We start from the raw sequence: 25,728 nt of genomic DNA on the forward strand, positions 1-25,728 counted from the left end.
AAACTGCCTGAAGAATCTGTATAAAGCAATAAGGAACAGACCTGTTCTCTGGTGAATTTCCCAAATGGAGAACCCTCTCTGACTTCTGCAGCCATGTGTGTTTACAGCAGCTCTGATGCAGGACTGGTTGCTACCAGTGTGGCAGATGTGAGCTTTCTCTCGAACATCTGGTTGGTAGTATATGGAGGATCCCTTTGCCTAGCTAAGGAACATGAGGACTAATTTACATGATCTAAAGAGGTTGGAGATTCATTGCATTATCCTGTGCAATAATGACATGAGACAGTGCTCTGTTTGTGAACGGGGCCACTGGAGAAGGAAAATCTGGTCTTTATCCAAGTCTCATGGGATGACTCGCAGGCTTTAGCAGACTCCCACTGGGTTTTGGTATAATTATTATACTCTAGGCTGCATCCTGAGGATATCAAGTTCATGAAAAAGTAATTCTGGGACAAGGTGACTCAATCTGGAGGGAGAGCCAGCAGGCACCAACTCCTGGAGAAGCGGATCATTTTGGATGCTAGGACTCAAATCTTTGCCAGGTCAATATTCCTCAAGCTGTTTTTCCCCACCAATATTTTTTTTTTCCTCTTGAAGTCAGAGGACTGAATGTCCTGAAATTGAAAGTATTAGGAAGGAGAGAAGAGAGCAGCATTCTGGAACACAATACCTTTTCAGGTAGATGTGTGATTGGAAAGCAGCCTTGGCGGGTGCTCACTGCACTGCCTTTTAGGGCCCCTTCTCACTTACCTCTGTTCCTGTCTAGGGACTAAATTTTCTTTTCTCCCTAGTTTTCTAATTCCCAGTTGCCTCTGTCCCACTTAGGATAAACCTACTCATGGATGAGACATGTAATTTCTCTACTCTATGTCATTCTCAACCTTTTAAAATCTGAAGACCATTCAGATGGAACAGAGGCTGTGAATATTCTCTCTTATCTATTGTTTACTTTCCCAGAAGTGTTTCCCAGAATTGGCAGGAAGGCTCATGCCAGCCTCAGAGGCTTTGATGACGTGATGGCTAATGCACTGTTAAAATCTACCAAGGTAAGAAGTAGATGTCGTAATGGTACAGAAATAAATCCCCCAGAGGGGAAGCTGGAGGGCAAAGTGAGGACCACGAAGGCCCATGAACCACACCAAAAGATGCATTTCTAGTGTTTCATCTCAGTCCTCTCACATTAGGGCAAATTAAATCTGCTTCCTTAAGTCCTGAAACACACTCGGAAAGAGGTCAAAGGACTAGTACCCTGAAGTTTGGGAAACAGTGTAGGACGTGCCCAGCAGGAAGCTTTAGGACAAGCAGCTACCCTGCACTTACCTTCCCTCTCCAGTCGTAAGCTATGGGACTTTGTAGTGTTAGGGTGAGAACAGGATAAGAACTCTTGATAGATAGGTGGGTATATGGACTGATGAATGAATGAATCATCTGGACATGGGCACAAGTGGAAGACCACCCCTCCATGTCCTGCCCAGAAGAGTCCATGGCCTTCTGATTTAGTTCACTCCTGATCAACAACATGGAGAATGTACACATTATTTTTTGTGCTCTTCTTCTTTTTTTTTGGTAAGAACAGAAAATGTGAAGAGAGGTATCTCGTTGTTAAAGAAGACTAATAAAATTGTATGATTTTCTTCTTGACTTTTAGAGTCTGGCTCAAGGAAGTGTGAGTAACCCAGAGTTGGAAATTTGTCTAGTTGGAGACTTCATCCAATGGATGTCACTAAGGCATCTTGGTGGCCAACCCTGCCGTCATTCTTGTCTCAGTAACAAACCATGCCTGGCCTTTGCCTGGAACTGCTTTGTGACCTGCAGCCTTTCCTCTCCTCAGCTGCCCCATTTCTGATTGTAGGACTAGCTTTTATTTTTTTTTGCTTGGGGTCACACCTTCTCATAGCTTGATTTTTCTTTGATCTTTTCTCCTGATTAACAGAAGTTATTTCTGTGTGGAATGGAAGATTGTGAACTTTATCTTTGACTTAAAATGCCAGTCACTGTTTTGAAAGCTGCCAACACAATATTCCACTCCTAATTTAAAATGGTAAGAGAAGGCAATTATTCTCTTACTATAGTAGGATTTAGTTTGTATTGGACTATGAAGACTTGAAACTTGATCAGAATTTTGGCTTTGTAGTATGGAGAAACTGCCCAAATCAAAGAGTTCTAAATTTTTAGGGACTTTACTTGGGCACTTTATACATGGGCAATTGCCCTAGAAGAAAATGTGAGACCTTGCAACCCAAGCTGAGGAACTAACTGTCTTAGGAGAGATTGAAAGGTGATTTAAGATGAAATATTCCAAGTTACCATATTCCTGCTTTTCCTTCCTATTTAATTTTTTACTTGCGTACGTCATGATGTCTTTTAGGACTAGGTCAGAACTTCTGAGCTTGGGGTGAGGGTTGGAGGAGGAGCACACATCCCTAACAGAATATGTCAGAATCTCACTGAAAGGAAGTGGAATTGGAAAAGCTTATTCAACGTAGTGTATTATTTTGCATTTGAAAAACAGCAGCACTAAAAGCAACAACAAAAATCTTACTGTTTCAAAATACTAAAGTGTCAATGTAGATGAAATTATCTTTGAAGGAAAAGATTCAAGTCTTAAGCCAAAATGCACGAGGCATTGAACTTTCTTCCTTTTGCCTGTAGGTGGAAGATGTGTCATGTTGATGTCAAAATCTGCATATCAAATACATAAATACATAGTAATCCTCCTGTAATATCAACAGTGCCACACTGTTCAGGTTTAATTGGTGTTTTCAACACTGCCAAAGGAGTGGCAAATGAGAGAGGTCATTTAAATTATCAGCTCACTGTCAAATACTCGTGACATAGAGCAAGGCAAAAAATGTTTTTAGTCATCTCAGTTCTAGGTTTCGCTGTCTTTGGTGCCTTAAGATCTTTTCTATATAGCAGATCAATCTTACCACCTCCATTGAGGCTGCTGGAGAAAAATCACAAAACTGCTTACATGTAGGCAACTGCGCATCATGGTCTTTGCCTCAGCGGGGCCTTCAGTTTCATCTAAAATTCATGTCATGTGTTTCTGGTTCTCATCTTTTCCAGTTCCACATCTGAATCACTCCCCTCTCCTCGGGACCTTTCCTGTGACCTCACCCCACTGCTGCTCAGCAGATGATCTGGTCGTTTACCTCACAGGAGAGATGGATCTGTCGTGCGTGCATTCCTTCCAATTTGGCCTTTGCACAGGCAATCTTCCCTGCCTTCTCAGAAATCCTACCTGTTTCTGAGGAATGGCTGTGCCTCTTCCTGAGCAAGATGGGTCCTTTCTGGTGAATCTGAGATGCCGCCATTTCCACCCCCTTTGAAACTTTTCTTACCGTATGACACCCTCGTAGCTCCTGCCTCCTTTCTTTGATCAGTTCTCTCTGGCCTAGAAACAGGGTCAGGAATTGCTCCTTTGATTCTTTATGCCCCCAAGTTCTGGAAAGAGTACCTGCACACTCTTCAGATTCCTCTCCTTCTATTTGCTCAATCTACTGTGATCTGTCTTCTGACTGCCATTCCACTCATAGCCCTTGGCAAGGACCCCAGGGACCTTCTGGTTCCTAAATCCAGTGGACACTTTCAGGGCTTTTGGTTTTTCAACTTGCTTGAGTTCTCTGTAGCAATTAAAACTGTCTCCTTTGGTTTCTATGAATTTGCTCCTGGTTTGACCATACCTCTGGGTCCCCAGGCTCCTGTCAAGGATTCTCCTCCTCTGCCCATTCTTTAAATAATGATTTTTCAGGACTGTCTTCGGCCTATTTCTTTCTGTACATCATAGTTTCTCTGGGCTTTTTCATACACTGTAGTAGCTTTACTGTCACCATACTCTGGTGATTTCCAAAGTCTAACTGTAGCTCAGAGCATCTCTCAGAACCTTGGCCCTATCATGCTATTTACCATATCTCTACCTGGATGCCACAGAGCTGTCTCAAACCCTGTATGTCCAAAATGATTTCTAATTTGTTTGAAGGAATCAATGCCTACTCAGTCTCTCCCGCAGAAATCTGAGGTCATCCTTCACTCTGTCCTTCATCCTTTTCATCTCACAAGCCATTATACACTGTGCATTATATTTCTTAAAGATTTATCTGTTTCCTAGCTCCAGTTCTGTCATTTATTGCTTGGACCATTAAAAAGCCTCTTAATTGGTCTCATTATTTCTATCTTGCCTTCTTCTAATCTGTCTCTAACATTGTCACCAAGGAGTGCAGACCTTTCCATGTGGCTCCCTCCAGAGAAACACTTCATTGGCTCTCCATGGTCTGTACAAGAAAATCAAAGTTCTGAGTCTTGCTGCCTAAGCCTTTCGGTAATCTGCCCTCTGTCTATCACGCCACCCTTGTCCACTTCAGTTCCACACCTCCAACCCTGGGTTTGAATACTATTGAAAAATCACAGTCCCTAGAATGTAGCCTGTTATTCCTGCAGCCCCTTAGCCCAGTGTTTGACACACAGTGTTTAGTAAACATGAAGAGGATTTCTTCTTTGCTACTGTTCATTGTGATTTGCATTCTTCACTAGGGAAAATGTCTAACATAATAAATGTATTATGGATTCTCAGATTGTGTTTGAAATGTGACTTAGTCTATTTACCTGTTTGATGAGTAAGTCTCTTCTCTGGGACCCTAACTATTGGTTAAGCTCATATGACTTCTAGAATGGTGAGCGCATTAACTCTAGCAATAAACTATTTTTAATTTCTATAAAACTATGATGAAAATTTTTTGTGAAAACAAATTTTTCATGCACTTTTTGCCTACTGATGTGAGTTTTGAGTCTTTCTGGCAGAGCAAGTTTGATCCTTCTTTATTGTGATGGTCCTTCCAGTGTTTGAGGATGGCTGTGCTCTTTTCCTTGGGTCTTCTCTTCTCCCTGCTAATATACCAAATCATATCAAGTGTTCTTCTCATTGCATAGTATCAACTCTCTTTGCCTTTTTGAGAGCTCCTTCTTTTGGCTCCAGATTTTCTGTGTATTTATGTGTTTACCAACTTGTTCACCTCTGAGAGCGTCCAGGACCACTTTCCTGATAGCTATTAAGCTTTGTTAGTGCAGACTGAGATTACATTAGATGCTTTGGCAGCAACATCACTTCATTGGCTCATATTGACTATCTGTTAAAGTCATCCCTTACTTCTACTTAAGGATGGAAACCACCCATTCCTAACATCTGTCTTGTTGCATTTTGGTTGAAAGTTGAATAATAAATCTGGTGCTAGTACAGTTATGTTTTTGTCCTAAATTTTATCCTTGTTGAATTTCATCTTGTTAAAGAAGGTCTTTTGTGAATCCTGATTCTGGTCATGTAAAATTTTCAACATTTTCTCTGGCTTTTTCTCAGTATAAGCTTATAAACTGGTGACGTTCAGTGGGGTTAGATAAAAATATCTATAAATAATAGATATTCTTTATTGAGCATTAACTATACGCTGGTCATCATAGCTTGGTATTTCCATGTGTATCCTTGGTGGTTTCATACAACACTGTGAAGTAGGCACTATTAATACCTTTATCTTACATGTGAGCCACTCAATCAGACATAGGTCCTTCATGGTTGCCTCTGGAAGTCTTATTTTCAGTTTATATTAATTTTCTTGTCAATATTTTTGATGGGAGTTTTTTTTTGATGGGAGTTTTTAACCAGCTACCAACACTCCACTTAACTTGTACTAAAATCTAGTATGTACATTTCTTATAAAAACTCTATAGTATGATAAACTCTTTTCTTGTTACTTTAACCATTGTTAGTGAATTTTCTTGTTACTTTAAACATTAAGAAAACTGTGGAAAATATAGAAAGTTATAAAGAAGAAAATAATGATCACCCTTAATCTTATCATCCAGAAATAGCCACTATTAACTTTTTAACATAGTTATAGTCTTTTTACATATATACCTAATTTCATGTTTCTTATGCTTATCAATTCTTCCCTAGTTATAATGCCCAATTCTTCAAAAAATGCAGTGTATTCTACTCCATCTTTCAAAGAAACTCTTATATAAGTGACAGGACAATATTAGTTAATACAGTAATTATATGTCCTTTAAATATTTATGATACTAGATTCCTCCAACTTTTGAAAAACAATACATTTACAATGAAAAATAACATATTTCCTATTACTTACATGTAGTATTGGTTTGTGAAATGAAATTGAATGATATTGAACAATTGGTAATACATGTGTGAATCTGTATACAATTTTATTTAAAACATATATCTTTGTTAATGACAGTGAAAAAGGAGAAATACTAGCACATTTTATGAACAACTAGTTTTAGAATAGAATAAAAAATCATTTTTCATTTAGAATAATTACTTTTGCTCCAAAGAAAATTTACCTCTTGAAGGAATCTGCATGGACTCTGACTTATTGGGTAACTACTTTGATACTTAGGTTTATTTATTAATATAACATTATAAATATATCTTGGGGAAATATATGAGCTATGAAAATGTCTAGTAAAGCAAGAGATGTGTATCATTTATTTTGTTACTCAGGAAAATGAGTTCTTCATATATTCCTAAAGTATATTAGTTATCTTCCTTCTGCCCTACTTTTTAAAGGCATCAAGTACAATTTGTTACTTATGTCCTCTGTCCCAAAGAGGCTGTATGCTGTGTCTTGTCTTTAACTTATTTTTGATTTGTTATTTGTGGACCTGGCTTGTCTATTCCGCTAAAAAATACATTTTTTAGGATCAAGTGTTGGGGCCTTGTTTTTTCGTATTTCTGGGTGACCCCTGTTTAGTATGGGGCCTGTGTATCCCATGATTTCTTTGAGTGTTTATTGAGTTGAAGGGAGTATCAGAAGATGGTTGAGATGGAACTTACCATCATCCTGGCTTCTAATACTGTCCCGATGAAGTAGATCAGGGGTCCCCAAACCCTGGCCTTGGACCAGTTTGTGGCCTGTGAGGAACCAAGCCACACAGCAGGAGGTGAGCAGCAGGCGAGGGAGCATTACCGCCTGAGCTCCGCCTCCTGTCAGATCAACAGCAGCATTAGGTTCTCATAGGAGAGCAAACCCTACTGTGAACTGAACATGCGAGGGATCTAAGTTGCAAACTCCTTATGAGAATATAATGCCTGATGATCTGTCACTGTCTCCCATCACTCCCAGACAGGACCATCTAGTTGCAGGAAAACAAGCTCAGGGTTCCCACTGATTCTACATTATGGGGAGTTGTATAATTATTTCATGATATATTACAATGTAATAATAATAAAGTGCACAATAAATGTAGTGTGCTTCAGTCATCCTGAAACCATTCCCCCCGCCACCCTCTGGTCAGTGGAAAAATTGTCTTCCATGAAACTGGTCCCTGGTGCCAAAAAGGTTGGGGACCACTGAAGTGGATGAATGCTTTAGTCAGACAGCTTTGGTCTACTGTTCACAAGCAGCTGAGTACCAATTATGCATTCAGCATTGTGCCAGATGCTTTGGACAAAAAGACAAATAAGGCATAGCTTCTGTCTCTAAGTCATGCACAGCCTGCTAAAGGAAACAGTTATATAAAGAAATAAGTGCAGTGTAGCACAACACTTGCTCAAAGCCACACAGCCTGTGAGGGGCAGGACTGGGATTCAGTTTTTTTTTGTTCAACTCCACAGCTGCCAAGCCAAGATGCTTCCAGAACAGAAAAACTAGGAGTGCTGATAGTTTTTGCTCTACTCCTCAGAGCAAAACATCAACCTTGCTCCATTAACAGAAAATGCGCATCTTTCTTTTAAAACATTATTAAATTAAACATTTTGTTTTATTTGCAAATTAGGTCCTCCAGAAACTGGGGAAAGCTGATGAGACAAAAGACGAACAGTTCGAAGAATATGTCCAGAACTTCAAACGGCAAGAAGTGAGTCCATTTGTTTCATTTCTGGAGTGGGAAATGGTTTAAATGTGTTTGTGTCTTAGCATATAAGCAAAATGCATTAAGATTTAAAAAAGAATAGGTGGAGTTGGCACTAACTTGAGAGTAACACTTGCTAATTCTGTAGAATTTCCTATGGAAGATGGTAAAAGGCCATAGACAGTAGATTTTGGAATTCCAGGAGATAAAGACTCTGCTGTCCTGGATTGCTTTAGTTTTTTATTATACTTTATTTTTTGAAACAGGGTCTCACTCAGATTGCCCAGGTTGGCGTGCAGTGACACAATTTTGGCTCACTGCAGCCTCAACATCCTTGGACTCAGGTGATCCTCCCACCTCAGCCTCCTGAGTAGCCGGGATTACAGGTGTACACCATCACATGTGGCTATTTTTTGTGTGTTTTTAGTGGAGATGGGGTTTCACCATGTTGCCTAGGATAGTCTTGAACTCCTGGACTCAAGCGATCTACCCACCTAGGCCTCCCAAAGTATTGGGATTATAGGTGTGAGCTACCAGGCCCAGTCTTGGACCACTTTAATACAGATGACAGGTCTATAGGAATGCTGGTGTTGCTGAAGATTTATATTTCATTGAACATTAGAAAAGCAGTAGTTTAACACTTCTGGTAAAATAACCTTAATTGTTGCATGCTTCAAGAGCATGCATTCGCAACAGGGAGTATACTAATACCTTCCCTAAGGGGCTGAAAATTGGTTCTTGGTGGGTGAAGAAAACTTTTTCAGTGTATAAAGCAAAGATAAACATACATTAGATAAACAGATATATAGTATACTTATGATATTAAAATTTTACAGGCGGTGTAATTAGGAAAAAACGTCTTAAAAGACTCCTTGGGAAGGTGACAATGAAAAAAAAAAAGGTTGAGAAACAGATTGTGATGTTTGTTCCTTTAGTGTATGTGTTTAACAGACATGTGAATATAGAAACTATTTTTAAACTATGTCTTGATCTCTAATGCTTGGATAATTGGCTAGAATATCTCTCTTTCGGTAACACACATAAGGGCTGGGGAGGGGAAGATAGGAGTGGGGCTGTCTGAGGTTAGAAGCCTCAAATCTAGAGATCATCTTAGAGATGGGGTGGGAAGAAGAAAGGCTGAGAAGGCTTTGGGAAATGGGGTTTGGGCATTATAATGTCTAATTATGTGGGGAACAATATAAGGACATGGATTTATTTTCCTGCTGTCATTGGAGCTACCAGTGTCCACAGAAGGAATTATGGCCTCAGGGATGACACCAACAATGGGAAATCATCACAGGTTTTATTTTGCCCCCTTTGCTCCTGACCTTGGAGGTTTCTTTCTTCCATTTGTGTATCAGGGTTCCTGCTGTTTCTCTCACCAAGACATTCTATTTCTTTTCCTCACCAAGAGGGATTATACATTTCAGCAGGTATGGAGCCAGGTAGATCAGTTTTGCCAAAACACATTCCTGAATGTCTCCAGTTTCATCCCAAGACTAAGGGTTGGCAGATGTGATAGGTAGTCAGTTTACCATGAATGGGATAGCAAACATATTCTATCTGAACATGAGAAAAGGGAGAGGGGAGCTGGAGAACAAACAGTAACAGAGAGAAAAACTGATCATGGCCAAATGAACAAATATTACAGAGAGCTTTGGCTTAATAAAGGTAGGAAAGAGAATTCCTAGGGAAATATTGGACTTGGGCCCACAGAATAAGCACTCTCCTACTCTCCTCCAGGAGAAAGGGTCTCCAAATCAACTTCTGTTCTCATCTGGTGATTTTTCACACATCTCCTGCATGTGGGTAACTCTCAAATAGATCATTGTCTTGGATCACAAGAACTTCCCATACACAAACTTGTCCGTCAGTGCCCTGTGACTTTGCAGGCAATCCCAAATGTCTGCTCTAAAAGATTGGATTTAGACTGAAGAAGTGATTCATGTTTACAGTTTTCCCTACCTATGGATTCACACTGTACCCTTCGAAACCTTGTTTTCCTGTCTGGCGTATCCCCATGGAGCTAATTGATTCTTTGCTCTTGGAGTTTTTCTCTATCACTTCTATGGCACTTTGATGTTGTTAGCACCCCAGAAGGTTAACTTTGGAAGCATCAGGTTTAGTAATGCAGTCATGCCCGGAAGCACTTTGCATTTTCCGATTACAGTGAATTTTCATTTTTTTTTTCAGCTTTCTTGACTGCCCCAGGTGAGGATTGTTTTTTGTCGAAGGTACCAGAAGGTACTAGAGAAATGTGCCATTGATTAAATCATCAACTACATTGGCAGAATGATCTGTGCCACTAGGAGCAGCAGAATGGGGTGACTTTAAACTGCTGTCCTGCTATGTATTTTGGTCACTACATACAATATTCATTTTCAAATGTTATGGGGCATAGTATATTAGCACCTGTGAAGATTACTACCTTAGTTCTCCCAAGAATATTAGCAGTATTTAAAACCTGTGTGAAACTTCAAAACTTGGGGAAATTTGAATAAGCAATCCTATTTCATAAGAGGAAGGCAAATAGACTATAAATCTAGGAAATGTTATTTCTCAGGGAGTTTCTTGACCCCATTTGGTTCACTTTGAAAACATTTTTGCATCTAAAACATCTTGCATTTTCATATTTCATTTTGATATTTTTTTATCAGAAAGTTTATAATCATTATAGTGGAGTGAGAAAGGAGAGTGCCTTACCCCTGTTTGTAAACAAGAGAGAGACAAGGAGAAAGGGAAGGAGGATAGAAGGAAGAGAAGGGGAGGGATTTACTTATTTTCTTTTGAAACATATTAAAGGTTGAGAAGTGTAGCCGAAGGCTGATTTTATTAATACTCTACCGAGAGAAGAATCCTCTTACCCCCAATATGTATTGGTGATCAATTTGTATGTGTTGCGTATGCTGAAAAAGGAGTGGTGCTTATGTAGAAACATTAACCTAGAAGGAAGGATCTGCCAAGATTATGGTTACATCTGCAAGGTCTATTATTCTTAGTATTAATGTGATGGTGAATCAGTAATCTGAAGAGAAAGTATTATCTAAAGGCTACATACTCTAAAGGCATTATCTAACCTAGGAAACCTAGATTCCACATTTTTTCTATGAGTATATATATTTTATATCCCAAAAGATACTATTGGTAGTATAAAATGAAACCATATTTGGATTTGTGCATTGTATTATAGTCCCCTGACCACACTCAAGTAGTGCTTAATAAAGAAGTAGACCATTCTAGGATGTTCTAGACTTATTCAAACATTTATGGGGGTTCGATTATCTTGCTTTTAGTTTCCTTTTACAAAATCATAAGATCCTTGTAGTTATTGATATATTCCTTGCTTGTTCATGTTGGAAACAAAAGTGGCTGAAAGGTCTGTGTTTGAACTCTGGCTTGGGGCTATGCTTTATTTTATCCCAACCCTAAGTTTTCCTTTTGATCTCAAACTTCTTTTCCTTCAACATGGTTTGTGTGAGGCTGAGAGCATCGATAAAGGGTCTGTACATACTTTCTTTTGTCCATTGGACTCCCAATTGCTGTTGCTTTTGTGGTCTATGTTTCATAAACTACTTAGTTAAAACAAGGAGAGCTTGGCACCGTGATACATGCCTGTAGTTCCAGCTACTCAGCAGGCTGAAGCTGGAGGATCACTTGAGCCCAGGAGTCCTGGGTTGTCATGTGCTATGCTGATTGGGTGCCCGTACTAATTTCAGCATCAATATGGTGACCTCCCAGGAGCAGGGAACCACCAGGTTGTCTAAGTAGGGGTGAACCTGCCCAGGTTGAAAATGGGGCAGGTAAAAACTCCACACCTGTGAATAGCCTCTGCACTGCAGTCTGGGCAACACGGTGAGAACTCATTTCAGAAGGGAGGAAGGGAAGAAGGGAGGAAGGGAAGGAAGGAAGGAGGGAGGAAGTAATTAGGAGTAGTGCATTAGGGAATAGAATGAACTCTTCTACAGAGAACTTGGAATTTTCCATGACAATGCATGCTAAGGAGAGCAAGGATTGTAGAAATCCAGCAGAAAGAACAAAATCTGATTTCATTTCCTCCTCAGAGGGCCTTTCTTCCCCGTTCTATTTTCCGTCTGTTATGAAAGCTGCTAACAAGTAGCAAAATTGACTGGTGTGAACATCACCTGCTTTCAGTTCTACCGGTTTTCTGCTGACAGGTCTGTTAATGAGCAGAAAAAAAGGTCCCCTGTGGGAGGAAGGTCCTTGGTTTCTTTCCCTCCTTCCTGCTAATAAACTCGCCCAGTAAGATGCTGCACCTGTGGCAAGTGTGCTAATTAAAAGATGATACATTGAGGGCTGGTTGAGTCTAGATAACCAACTATTTGGTCACATTTTAGTGAGTGCAGGTGTAAGCACCCTCATCTAGGTCCCGTCTAAGAACAATAGTTCAAATAAAGGAAAGAGAGCTTTGATTCTCCTTCTGGCATCTCCATAGGCTTCCATTCCCTCGTTGAAATACCATAGCAGTGTTGTGTGGCTCCTCCTGGCCATGGCTGAGTGATGGGCTAACTTTTGTGTAATATGATCCAATAAGAGAAGAAACCCTGGGACCTTGAAATCCTCTCCAGTGGTGAGAATTCAGACCAGCCTCCCATGGGTAGGATGCTCTAGCAGCTGTTTAAAGCTGGGCCATGTCTTCTCCTTACACTGAACTCACCCCTCTTGGGCACACGGATCCTGTTTTATTGCTTTCATGTTTTTATTTCCATGGGAGCTAGTGCTTTGCAAGTAAACTTAACAAATACTTGCTAAACTTGAAGCTGAACGAGTGGCAGAAATTATCACTTTGAATACATTCCTAGAGTACGTTTTTATTTCTGGGATGGAAGAGATGATGTATATGGTATGTATTTTTGTAAGCAGTTTCATGACATTTTCAAGAACCTAGTATATGTACATATAAATGACTAAAGAGAAAAATTTTAGAAGTTTTAAGAAAGAATAGGAAAATAAAGGTATACTGCCACTGTATATATGTTAATATGTGGATAAAATTTTAATTTATGAAAACTTATACTTACCTTAAGAAGCTTTTTGCAATTTGTTTGAGCAGATAGGCCTAGTATATACCTTAGAACATTTATTTTTCCCACAGATAACCATGATATGAGTATATTAATGTATCTACCTTTCATTAAATATTAATCTTGACCTTCTTGTGATATAGCTACTGCCTTGATTAAATGTGATCCCATAAGATCTGTTTCAAATAATGATCCAATTCCAAATGGCAGTGTGGAGAGCCTCATTTGGCCTACACAGCATCCTGTCAGGTTACTAGACCTTCTGGATTCTGAATAAGAACCTAAGTTGGCAAGTTTTGTGCCCTCCAGAGCAGTGTTTTTCAAACATTAGCTGCATTGAAGTTACCTAGAAGGTGTTGGTAGAGCAGGTCGCACCCAGCAGCCTGTGCTGTACCAATGCCTTCCAAGTGACTTCAATGCAAGTGATGTCTGGGGCAAGGCCTGAGAATCTGCATTTCTGACAAGTTCCTAAGTGATGCCAGTGATGCTGGTCCGGGGACAACACATTGAGGACCAATGCATTGTATCTATTCATGCAAATTTTTACAAGTGTTTCCTCTGGTTTGTCCTTAAAAATTCTAATTCTATGTTTGATGTCTATTTTTAGTGTCTATTATAAATATGGATAAAGATTTGGTGGCTATGTTCTGGATTATCTGCGATCTGCACAGATTAAATAAACTAAGATGATCTGATATTTAACAGCCATGATTTTTGAGTGCAGTGATGGAGCTCACTTCCTTCCAAGGTTGTAGAGCTGGGAGGCTGGATGCCCTGTTAAGAAATGAATGTCCCTGCTCACACCTTGATGAGAAGGAGTTTCATGAAGCTCTTTTAAGATAGTCTGGTTTAATAGGGGAAGTTATAGAAAGTATTAGAACTCTGGACGTAGGGTCCTGGGGAAAAAAAAAATGATTATCTGGGAAATCAGGTTTGGTGAATACAAGGCCTTGGAAATGAAATTGTCTGGTCCTGAAGCACCGAGGCAATGCTGGAAGGGAAATTTATAGCATTAAATGCTTACATTAGAAACAAGGAAAGGTCTCAAATCAATAATCTAATTTCCTACCTCAAGAAACTTGAAAGGGAAGAAAATAAACCCAAAGCAAGCAGAAGGAAGGAAATAAAAAAGAACAGAAATCATTGAAACTGAAAACAGGGAAACAACAGAGAAAATAAATGAAACAAAAGGCTGATTCTTTGAAAACAATCAATAAAATTAATAAACCTCTAGCAGGACTGACAGGAAGAAAAAAGACACAAATTACCCACATCAGAAATGAAACAAAGGCTATTACTATAGCTTCTGTAGCCATCTAAAGGATAATAAGGGAATTCTATGAGCAACGTTACACTGCAGATTCGACAACCACAAGGGATCAATTCCTTTACAATCACAAACTACCAAAACTTAATCAAGGTGAAGTAGACAATTTGAATAGTTTAATAAGTATTAAAGAAAGTGGATTTGTGATTTAAAATCTGAAAAAAATTTCCACACCCTCTGATAGTTTCACTGGAAAATTCTAGCATTTAAAGAATTAATATCAATTTTACATAATCTTTTTCAGAAAATAGAAGAGGAGGGAGCACTTCTCAACTGATTTTATGTGGGCTGTATTACCTTGATACCAAAACCAGACAAGAGTAGTATAAAAAGAGAAAACTGCAGACCAACATGTCTCATGAAGTTACATATAAGAATCCTTCAAATATCAGCAAATGAAGTCTAACAATGTATAAAAAGAATTACACAACTTTGCCAAGTAGGATTTATTCAGGATATGCGAGACTGGTTTAACATTCCAAAATCAATCAATGTAATTTACCATATAAACAGGGTAAGGAAAAAAATCATATGATTATATCAATTGATGTAGAAAAAAATTGTGACAAAATTCAACACCTATTCCACAATAAAAATGCTCAGCAAGTTATGAATAGAAGAGAATTACCTCATCTCAGTAAAGAACATCTACAAAGAAACCTACAGCTAATACAATTAATGGTAACAGACTGAATGCTTTTCTCCAAAAATTGGAAACAAGGCAGGGATGTCCATTCTCGCCAATGCTATGCAGTGTAGAAATGGAAGTCCTAGCCAGTACAAGAAGGAAAATGAAAGGAAACAAAAGGCGTACAGCTTATAAAGAAATTACACTCATTTTATCTGCAGATGACATAATTATGTACATAGAAAATCCCAAGACATCACCCAAAATACTACTGTAACAAATAAATGAGTTCAGTGAGGTCACAAGATATAAGATCAACACGTAAGTATCAATCACATTTCTATATACTAATAGTGAACATGTGGAAATCAAAATTTAAAACACAACATTTATAGTCACTCCAAAGAAAATGAAATATGTATGTACACACTAAACAAAACACATAGAGGATCTATATGCTTAAAATTATAAAATACTACTGAAATACATAAAAAAGAACTGAATATTTGGAAAGATATACTATATTCATGGATTTGAAGACTCAACACAGTGAACATGTCAGTTCTCACTAAATTAACCTATAGGTTTAATGCAATTCCTTGAAATTTCTATAGCACATAGTTTTATGATCATAGATAAACTTATTCTAAAATTTATATGGAAATGCACAGGCCCTATCATAATTAAAACAGTGACAAAGACAAAGTAGGAGGGAAAATTCTACTCAAATATTAAGACCTACTACATAGGTGAAATAATCAAGACATTGTATTGCCAGAGGGATAGACATGTAGATTAATAGAACAGAATAGGTGACCAAGAAATAGACCCACACAAATATGCTCAACTGATTTTTGACAAAGGTTTAAAAGCAATTGAATGGAAGAAAGATAACCTTTCAACAGATAATGCCATAGTAATTGGCATCCAGAGGCCAAAAAGATGAACTTTGACCTAAAACTAACCCTTATACAAAATTAACCTAAAATAGATCAAGAACTTAAATATAAAACATAAAGCTTTAAAACTTTTGGGAAAAATAGGAGAAAATCTTTGGGATCTAGGGTTAGGCAAAGAGTTCTTAGATTTGCTACCAAAAGCACAATACAAAAGAGGAAAATGTGATAAATTGGACCTCATGCAAATTAAAAACTTCCTTTGCAAAAGAGCTGTTAAGAGAATGAAAAGACAAGCTATGTACTGGGAGAAAATATTTGCAAACTACATATCCAAGAAAGGACTAGTATCCGGAATACGTAAAAGAAACTCTTAAAACTCCATAGTAAAAAAATTTAAACAGTTCCATTAGAAAATGGGCAAAAAATATGAATAGCAGCCGGGTGCAGTGGCTCATGCCTGTAATCCTAGAACTTTGGGAGGCTGAAGCAGGTGGATCACTTGAGGTCAGGAGTTCTAAACCAACCCAGTTAACATGACGAAACTCCGTCTCTACCGAAAATAAATAAATAAATAAAAATAGCCGGGCATGGTGGTGGGTGCCTGTAGTCCCACCTACTGAGGCTGAGGGGGAAGAATTGCTTGAACCCTGGAGGCAGAGGTTGCAGTGAGCTGAGATCATGCCACTGCAGTCTAGCCTGGGTGACGAAGTGAGATTCTGTCTCAGGGAAAAAAAAAAAAAAAAAAAGGAACCATGGATAGATATTTCATTGCAGTAGATATGTGGCTGCCAAAGAATAATATGAAAAAAATTTTAACACGTATTTAACCATCAGAGAAATGCAAATTAAAACCACACAAGAAATCACCATACACCTCTCAGGATGGCTAAAATAAAAACTAGTGACAGTGCTAAATGCTGGCAAGGATTTGGAGAAACTGAATCACTCATACATTATGTGAAATGACTCATAGCCACTGTGGGAAACAGTCTGGCTATTTCTTAAAAAATTAGACATGTATACCATACAATCCAACAACTGCACTCTTATACATTTATCCCATAGAAATGAAAACTTATGTTCTCACAAAAGATTGTTCACAAATGCTCATAGCAACTTTATTTATAGTAGCTCCAAATTGGCAACACCCCAGATGGCCTTCAAGGGGTGAATAGTTAAACAAACTGGAGTATATCCATACTATGGAATACTAGTAAACAATGAAAAAGAAATAACTACGGCCACACACCCAAGCCTGCTTGAATCTCCAGGGAATTATTCTGAGTGAAAAAATCCAATTCTAAAAGGTTGTATACTGTAGGATTCCACTTACGTAACTCTTTTGGCATGGCAGAATTGCAGAAGTGGAGTAAAGTTTGGTGGTTGCCAAGAATGAGTGATGGGGGTTGGGGTGGATGTGGTTATAAAAAGTCAATACGAGGGATTCTTGTCCTGACTAGAAAGTTCTGTATTCTGACTGTGGTGATGGATACATGAACCTACACATGTGGTAAAATTGCATAAAACTAAAGACATGCACACGCACACAAGCACAAATAATATGGGTAAAACTGGGAGAAGCTGAATAAGATGGGTAGATCGCATCTATGTTGTGACATTGTACAATAGTTTTACAAAATGTTGCTGTCAAGGAAGACTGAGTACAGGATGCAAAGTCTCTCTCTCTCTCTCTCACTATATATATATATATATATATATATATATATATATATATATACACACACACACACACACACACACTACACATATATACACAACTGTATATAGATTATATATATATAATTGTGTATAGTATATAGATTATATATATATAATTGTGTATATATACACACAACTCTATATACCCACACACAACTGCAAATGATTCCATAATTACATCATTAAAACGTCAATTAAAATATATCCCCTTTCACAGGCTTACCTAGAAAAGCATACTGCCTCACTACCTCTGTCAGAACAAACACACTTGAAGGCAGAAGCCACAGATTCATGTTCTTGCCGAGATGGGTCAGGGAACATACACGGGCTAAGTAGACAAGGTATAAAACAGTAAGGAGTGGTGAGGACTGTGCTGAAGCAGCTGTCAACTCCAGTGCACACAAGTCACAGGAGGATGTGGGCCCCACGTTGGTACATCAGATTTTCAAGAAAAGATTAAATTCATATTTTAATAAAATTTCCCAATTTTATTTTGTATATTTTAAATTTAGAAGTAATTTTAACCTTACAAAAAGCTATAATAATAGTATACAGAACTGCTGTGTACCATTCACCTAGACTTTCCAATTATTTTATCATTCTGTCTATACATGGATGCATCCATGCCTCCATGCCTCCATCCATCTATGCATCCATCCATTAGTATCCAAAAACGACACTATCCTACACAGCCATAGTTCCTTCTGTCAAAGTCAGTGAAATGCCATTGATCCCACATTACTGTCTAATTCACAGATCCTCAAATTTTGCCTATGACAAAACTTTTGCTGTGCGGAAGACGATGAAAAGACAAGTTAGAGGCCCAGAGAAAATGTTTGCAACATATGCCCTAATTGTGTTTTTTAAAGAGCCTGTATCCAATACAGGGTCATGTGTTGCCCCTAGTTGTCAGGTTTCATTAGTTTCTTTAAACTAACTCTCTTGGAAGAATGTTTCAGCGTTCTCTTGCCTTGTATGATCTTGACATTTCTGAGTACTGCCCAGTGTTTATTTGTAGAGTGTCCCTCACTCTGGATTTGCCCGATACTTTTCTCATAATTAGCTTCATGTTAATAATTAGCTTCTGGGAAGGTTACTACAAAAGTAAGTGATGCCCAGTGTATGCTGTCAGAACACACATCATGTTTATTTGTGCCACTGCTAGTGATGTTAACTTTTATCACTTTGTGATGGCACAGCTCAACAGATGATATGCCAGGTATCTCTAGTAAGATAAGATGATATCTGCCAGGTGTCTCTAGTATAGAGTTAATACATAAGTATTTTCTCTATTAAAATTAATAAATATTTAATGAGTAATATTAATAAATATTTTGCGGGGATTAGTTTGAGACTGTAAATGTCCTGTTTCTCATCAAACTGTCACCTACTAGTTTTATCCACTAATGCTTCTTCTTTAAATCAGCTATTACTCTGATGCTTGCTACATTGTGAATTATTTTGAATTCCTTTTAAACTTATTAATTAGCATTCTACTCAATGGTAACATTTTTGAGTATTGTGACGTTGTACAATCATTTTGCAAAATGTTGTTATCTCTGCCCTCACTCCTGGTAAAAATGTTTCTTTCTTAATTAATTAATTATATCAGCATGTGCTTATGGATTCCTACGTTATTTGTTGGGTTATAATTCATTATTATTGGTCGTTTTGGAGTGCAGTTGTGCCAAATTTAGCCAGTAGAAGCTCCTAGGAGTTGACTCCTTTGTCCTTTTGACAGATCTGCTTAATTCTCTGACGATATTTTTACCTTTTTGGTACTAGATGTTTCAGGATCTCATTGTGCTTCCCTTGCCCACATAGCTTGGAATCAGCTGTTTTTCCAAGAAAGCCTGGTTTCTTGGAAAAATCTTGGTGGAGATTGGGATTTAGAAACCAATATCTGGGTTCCAGGTGTATTCTTTGCTCCTAGGGTATCATGCTTCTAGGCCTTCTAAGTGGACAGAATATATATGTGTGTATACACACACACACATACATGTCTAAGAATACATATCTATATACAAGTATTTCTACACACAGACATCTATATTATCTATCTATCTGAAACCATGACCCTTCTAACTGCAGTTCAGTATCTCCTGCTTTATTTGGGCTCTCCCCTCCACTCCTTTATTTTTTATTTTTTATTTTTTTTGAGACGGAGTTTCACTCTTGTTGCCCAGGCTGGAGTGCAGTGGTGCGATCTCCGCTCACTGTGACCTCCGCCGCCCGGTTTCAAGCGATTCTCCTGCCTCAGCCTCCTGAGTAACTGGGATTACAGACGCCTGCCACTACGCCCGGCTAATTTTTGTATTTTTAGTAATGATGGGAGTTTCACTGTGTTGGCCAGGCTGGTCTCAAACTCCTGACCTTGTGATCCGCCTGCCTTGGCCTCCCAAAGTGCTGGGATTGCAGGCGTAAGCCAATGCGCCCGGCTGGGCCTTCCCCCTTTCTAGATTTATACCTTCCTCTTTGAGAGTGAGAAACCTGCTTTCATTATCTTCAATATATGTATATTTATTTGCACAGTCTCCTTTATGTAACCAGCCTCCTGACCATGTGGGCCATCTCTTTGTCTCCTGTGCTGCACCAGTCCAGGGTCTCCTGCTCTCTAGCTCTCTAGCTATGGGCTGATTCATACCCTACACTTTCATTCATACCTACACTTTCCCCTTCTCTCCCCTCTGGAGGCTTGCTGACCAAGAATCCCTGCCCACTTAGTGCCCTAGCCGAGTTCCCGCTTGCTGATGGTATGCCTGCTGCATTCTCTCTGCCCTCACTCCTTGCACCATGCCTTCTGAGAGTCTCCCTGCTATACTCACTCACTCTGACTGTGCATCACAGGAAGTATCCCGCTTATTTAAAATACTGGCACCTAAGTCAATTTCATGATGGAGTTTGTAAAATAAATCAATGTCTATAGAACACATTTGACCCGTGGGCTATATCCATACTAAACCTACAAACATTATTACACATATAAGTGTACTAAAGGATAAGCATTATTAATGTCCTGAGGAAAAGATAACAGTTAATATATGGCCATATTAACTTAGCGAGCAGTTTGCTTTTTAGACTTTAATAGGATGGCAGTTATCAATTTAAAATGTATGGTTTGTTTGCGTTTACTCTAAAAGAATTAAAATGTGGTTCTTGACTTTTGGAAGTACAAGATCCTTGCTTGAGGTCTCTTTTGTCGTTACCTCATGCAGTGACCCCACAGGTCCCAAGCAGCTCATTGTAACCAGTGTTACTCTACCTTATCAGGAATTTCCTATGGTAACTGTAGTAATAAACTTCATAGGGTGGTAGATTTGGCCTTAATTATCCCTGTTCCACTGTGGCCGCTGAGGGAAATCTCAGTAGAATTTTCAACACTGGGATAAGGGTCACCCATGCCATGGCAGTACAAATTACAGGTTTATTATATATGGAGCATTATTCTTTCTGTTGTTGATTTTTAATACTTTTATATAAAACAGGCATTATTCCAGTCATGTGTTTGAGAAAAGGAGGGTAGAAAAATAATATATTTAAGTCAATAGTGGCTTCACAGGGCTCTTTATAATCACAGTGGTCGAAGTATTTGAAATGCAGTGTCACAGTAGTCATTACATTCATTTAACGGTATGTCATTAAGTGTGGGATTAAATGGCTGGTTGTCTTCATGTTTAGTTTACTGTCCATTGTTAGACATCTTTTAGCAGAGCATAACAAGCCTAAAATTGGATCAGGCTTATCATTGGGTCCTTTATATAATGTGCAAGGGTGTTAAATGGAGAGAAAAGAAAATGTCTTGGTGCTGGTTTAAGACCCACCAAGGTCTTAAATAGACATGGCAAACCATAGGGACAGAATTCTGGTGACATTTCAGCAAAGATTGTATATGGGAAGCACCTACTGAATGTCTGGGTCTCAGATACACAGATACACAGCTACATTACTATCATGTAAGAAAACTGGATAATAAATAACGTACTACTGAAGTATACAGAGGAAGAGAGACTCCTGACTGAGGGGATGGGAATCCCTCCAACAGAGAGTGAAAAGTCTGTAGATCAAGAAAGCAACATAGAAATGGGGTGGAGGATAATATTTCCTTTCCTTTAATGAAGTATTAAGAAAAAAAGAGACGATGCATGGAGGGGTATGTTCTACTCAATCTGCACTTTTCCAAAAATCTCTCTCTACCTTTTTCCATTTGTTAAAAAATGTATCTGACTCCACACATACATTTTTTTTTTTTTTTTGAGATGGAGTCTCGCTCTGTCACTCAGGCTAGAGTGAAATAGCGCTGTCTCTGTTCACTGCAACCTCTGCCCCCTGGATTCAAGTGATTCTCCTGCCTCAGCCTCTGAGTAGGTGGGATTACAGGCACCTGCCACCATGCCTGGCTAATTTTTGTAGTTTTAGTAGAGACAGGGTTTCGTCACGTTGGCCAGGCTGGTCTCGAACTCCTGACCTCAACTGATCGACCTGCCTTGGCCTCCCAAAGTGCTGGGATTACAGGTGTGACCCACCACACCTGACCCACACATACATTTTAACACAGAAAAATCTCTGACCTCTTGTCTGGGGTAGTTTCCTTAAGATACTCTCTTAGGAATATATATTTACATGACTTGGAGCAAATTCTACTTGTTTGGAATTTTTCTTTATTCAGTGCCCACTCTATAGGACACAAATTATTTGTACCTAGAGATTGCTTTGGGCTTTCTCTCACATTCATAGCACTCAGTCTTTCTTTGGCCATCCATAAGGATTTGATCACACTTCCCCTTTTAGTTTTTGGCGGAACTCAACTGCCTAACAGCCAAATAAGTGGCTTTTCTCTTTAGGGATCCCGTTAAGGAGGTTGATATGAATTGAGATGCTCTGATGTAATTAAAAGCAGAAAAGAAGTTGCTACAATGAATAGTTGGTGGTCTATGTCTGTAATGTAATTTGGGGACTGAATTGCTGGCTTTCAAACTCTTTTCCACTTCCCTCACTGCAACTACTTCCTTATCATTTGAATGCCCTTCCTTCCTGGATCTCCCTTCTCCTTATGCTCAAGTCCCATCCTTCTTTAAGGTCAACTCACAAGGAATATTCTAGTGGTATTTTCCCCATCCCCTCAGTCAGGAGTCTCTTTTCCTCTGTATACTTCAGTAATATGTTATTTGTTATCCAGTTTTCTTACATGATAGTAATTTAACTGTGTATCTATGTTCTTATTAAATTGTGAAATATTTAAAGGAAGACTCAACATTTAGTCATTTTTACAAACCTTCAATGGCTTCTAGTACTTGCTAGGTACCTAATAAGTACATCCCAGTTTTGACTTGCCTGCTTGTCACACTTATTCTCTGTATTTACCCTTTGCTTTGTGTTATTATGTACTGCCTCACTCATTTAATATCAAAGCCCCTCTTTGTAAAAACTCTATGTAAACTTTATGACTATACATGCAAAACATTTATAAATGAAACATTGGAAGATTGAAGTCATCACTATATTAAGAGGATAATGTACTGTGACTAGGGAGAGTTTATTCCTGGAGTGTAGATGGTTTGATTCCCAGATGAATACTTTTTTCTGATAAGTTGACGTCTTGTAGAATTTAGGCTATATAAATCATAATTCCAACAGAATGTTTTATAGATATAGTTAAACTGATTCTAAGATTATATGCATATACATATATATATATATACACACACACACACACACACATCATACACACATACGGGGGGAGAGAGAAAAAGAGAGAGAGAGAAAGGCAAGGGAATTAGAAGAGCCAAGATGATTTTTTATTTTTAAAATTTTTATTTATTTTCAACTTCTTAGATTCAATTTTATTCCTTTTATGGCTGCATAGTATTCTGTGGTGTATATGTACCACTTTTTTTTTTAATCAAATTAACAACTGATAGGTACCTAGGTTGATTTCATAAATCTGCTATTGTCAATAGTACTGCAATGAACATGTGAGTGCATGTGTCAACACTCCTCTTTTTATATTGTCATTTATTATACCTCTTTTATCCAGGCCTGACATGGCCTGGGCTTGATCCTAACCTGGACTATGGAGACTAGAGCAAAGTTTTGGTCACTCCTGGTTCAAAAACTGCCCTAGTTCCTGTGGTATCTGTGGACACAGTATTTTTAGTCTTCTAAGAATTTTACACACATTTACAAACAATAAAATAAATAATTTTAATTTTGCCTAAGAATGTTTTTCTTGTCTTTAAGTCCAAGTTAGGTTCTTCAATTTGTACAATTTTAAAATATTTTTAATATACTGGGTTTTGGAGTAAGAGTATTCTCTTATAGGATAATGTTTTTACCAGAGAGCCTTAAAATATTTAATTGATATCAATCAATTGCTATGAGAAACTTTGTTTGTAATTATGAGTCTTGTTGCCTGAATTCATACGGGATTTCCATTGATCTTTAAACTCAATAGTTGCACAGTATTCTATAAGTGAATTGGTGCATGTCTGCATCTCTTTAAATAAAGTTTACCTAGAGATGCTAAGTCTGTTTTTTGCTGCTGTAGCAGAATACCACAGAATGTGTAATTTGTAAAGAAAGGAAATACATTTCTCACAGTTCTGGAGTCTGGGAAGTCCAAGGATGTGATGCCAGCATTGACTCTGCTATCTGATGAAGACCATCCCATGGCAGATGGGTGGAAAGTAGAAGCAAGTTAACATTACACAGAGGAAATTGGGTTGAACTTATCTTTTTTATCAGAAGCCCACTCCCATGATAACTAGCTCACTCCCATGATAATGACATTAATCCATTCATGAGTGTGAAACCCACATGACCTAATCATCTCTTAAAGATCCTGCCTCTCAACACTGTTGCAATGGTAATTAAATTTCAAGACGAGTTTTGGCAGGGATGTTCAAACCATGGAATTCCTCCCTGATCCCTCAAAACTCATGTCCTTCTCACAATTCAAAATACATTTATTCCATCCCAACAGCCCCAGAAGTCTTAACTTATTCCAACGTCAATTCAAAAGTTCAAAGCCCAGAGTCCTGTATAAATCATATGTGGATGAGACTGAATGCATGATTCATCCCGAGGCAAATTCCTTTCAGCCGTGAGCCTGTGAAATCAAAACAAGTTATCTACTTACAAAATACAATGGTGGAACAGGCATAGGACAGACATTCCTATTCTAAAGGGGATAAATAGATAAGAAGAAAGAGAAAACTGTTCCCAAGTAAGTCCAAAACCCAACAGAGAAAACATTAAACATTAAAGCTGGTGAATAATCACCTGTGACTCTATATCCCACTTATTGGATACACTGGGGCTGGGGTTGGGCCCCCATGGTCTCAGACAGCCCTGCCCCCATGACTTTGCTAGGCTCAGTTCACCCAGCTTTAATGGGTTAGAGTTCCATGCTGGTGGCCCTACAAGTTCTATGTTTTCTGTGGCAGCCCTGCCCCAAGGGTTTCACTATACATTGCCCTAGTAGAGATTCTGTGACACCTCTGCTTTTGTGGCAAGTTTCTGCCTGAGTTCCAAGCTTTTCATGAAATCCTTTGAAATCTCATGGGAAGAAGAAGCCATTTCCTCAAAGTTCTTCCATTCTGTGCACCTGCAGAATTATCACCATGTGGACACTACCAAGGCTTACCACTTGTACCATGTGGAGCAGTGGGTTGAGCTGCTCTTGGGACCACTTGAGCCACAGCTGGGCTGGCCAAAGAGTGCTGCACTGAGATGTAAGAAGCAGAGTCCCTTGGTTGTCCTGGGCAGTGAGCCTGTGGAGGGTACCCCAGGTCCATCTCCCAAAACCATTCTGCCCTTCTAGAGCTCTGAGACTGTGATGGGATGGGCAGCCTAGAAGATTTTCAGAATGATTGTGGGGTCTTTCATTGTCTTGATGAATACCACTTGGCTTCTTTTTGTTCATATTAATCTCTTTAACAAATGATACTTGGCTATACCCTTAGCATTGTTTCTCTGATATGCTTTTTATTCTTTACATAGTCAGGCTGTGAATTTTCAAATCTTTTTGTTCTGCTTTCCTTTGAATTATAAATTGCATATTTAAGTCATTTCTTTTCTCTGGCATCTCACTATATGTAGTTGAAAGTAATCACACAGCAACCTGAATGCTTTGCTGCTTAGATATTTCTTCTATCAGATATCCTAGTGCATCACTGTATTAGTCTCTCACACTGCTATAAAGACCTACCTAAGACTGGGTAATCTATAAAGAAATGAGGTTTAATTGGCTCA

General features: G+C 38.6%; 1 protein-coding gene across 2 annotated transcripts in view; it reads left to right on the top strand.

Annotated features, from left to right (window-relative positions):
* AMPH (amphiphysin) overlaps positions 1-25,728 on the top strand; it is a 246,900-nt gene that overhangs the window by 82,559 nt on the left and 138,613 nt on the right. For both annotated transcript variants that reach the window (XM_001100126.5, XM_001100038.5), the window contains exon 2: positions 7,789-7,869. In XM_001100126.5, coding sequence (XP_001100126.3) covers positions 7,789-7,869 — 81 coding nt within the window. The remainder of the gene's footprint in view (positions 1-7,788; positions 7,870-25,728) is intronic.

This window comes from Macaca mulatta, chromosome 3 (genome assembly GCF_049350105.2).
Source record: "Macaca mulatta isolate MMU2019108-1 chromosome 3, T2T-MMU8v2.0, whole genome shotgun sequence".
In the NCBI taxonomy this organism is placed as follows: Eukaryota; Metazoa; Chordata; class Mammalia; order Primates; family Cercopithecidae; genus Macaca; species Macaca mulatta.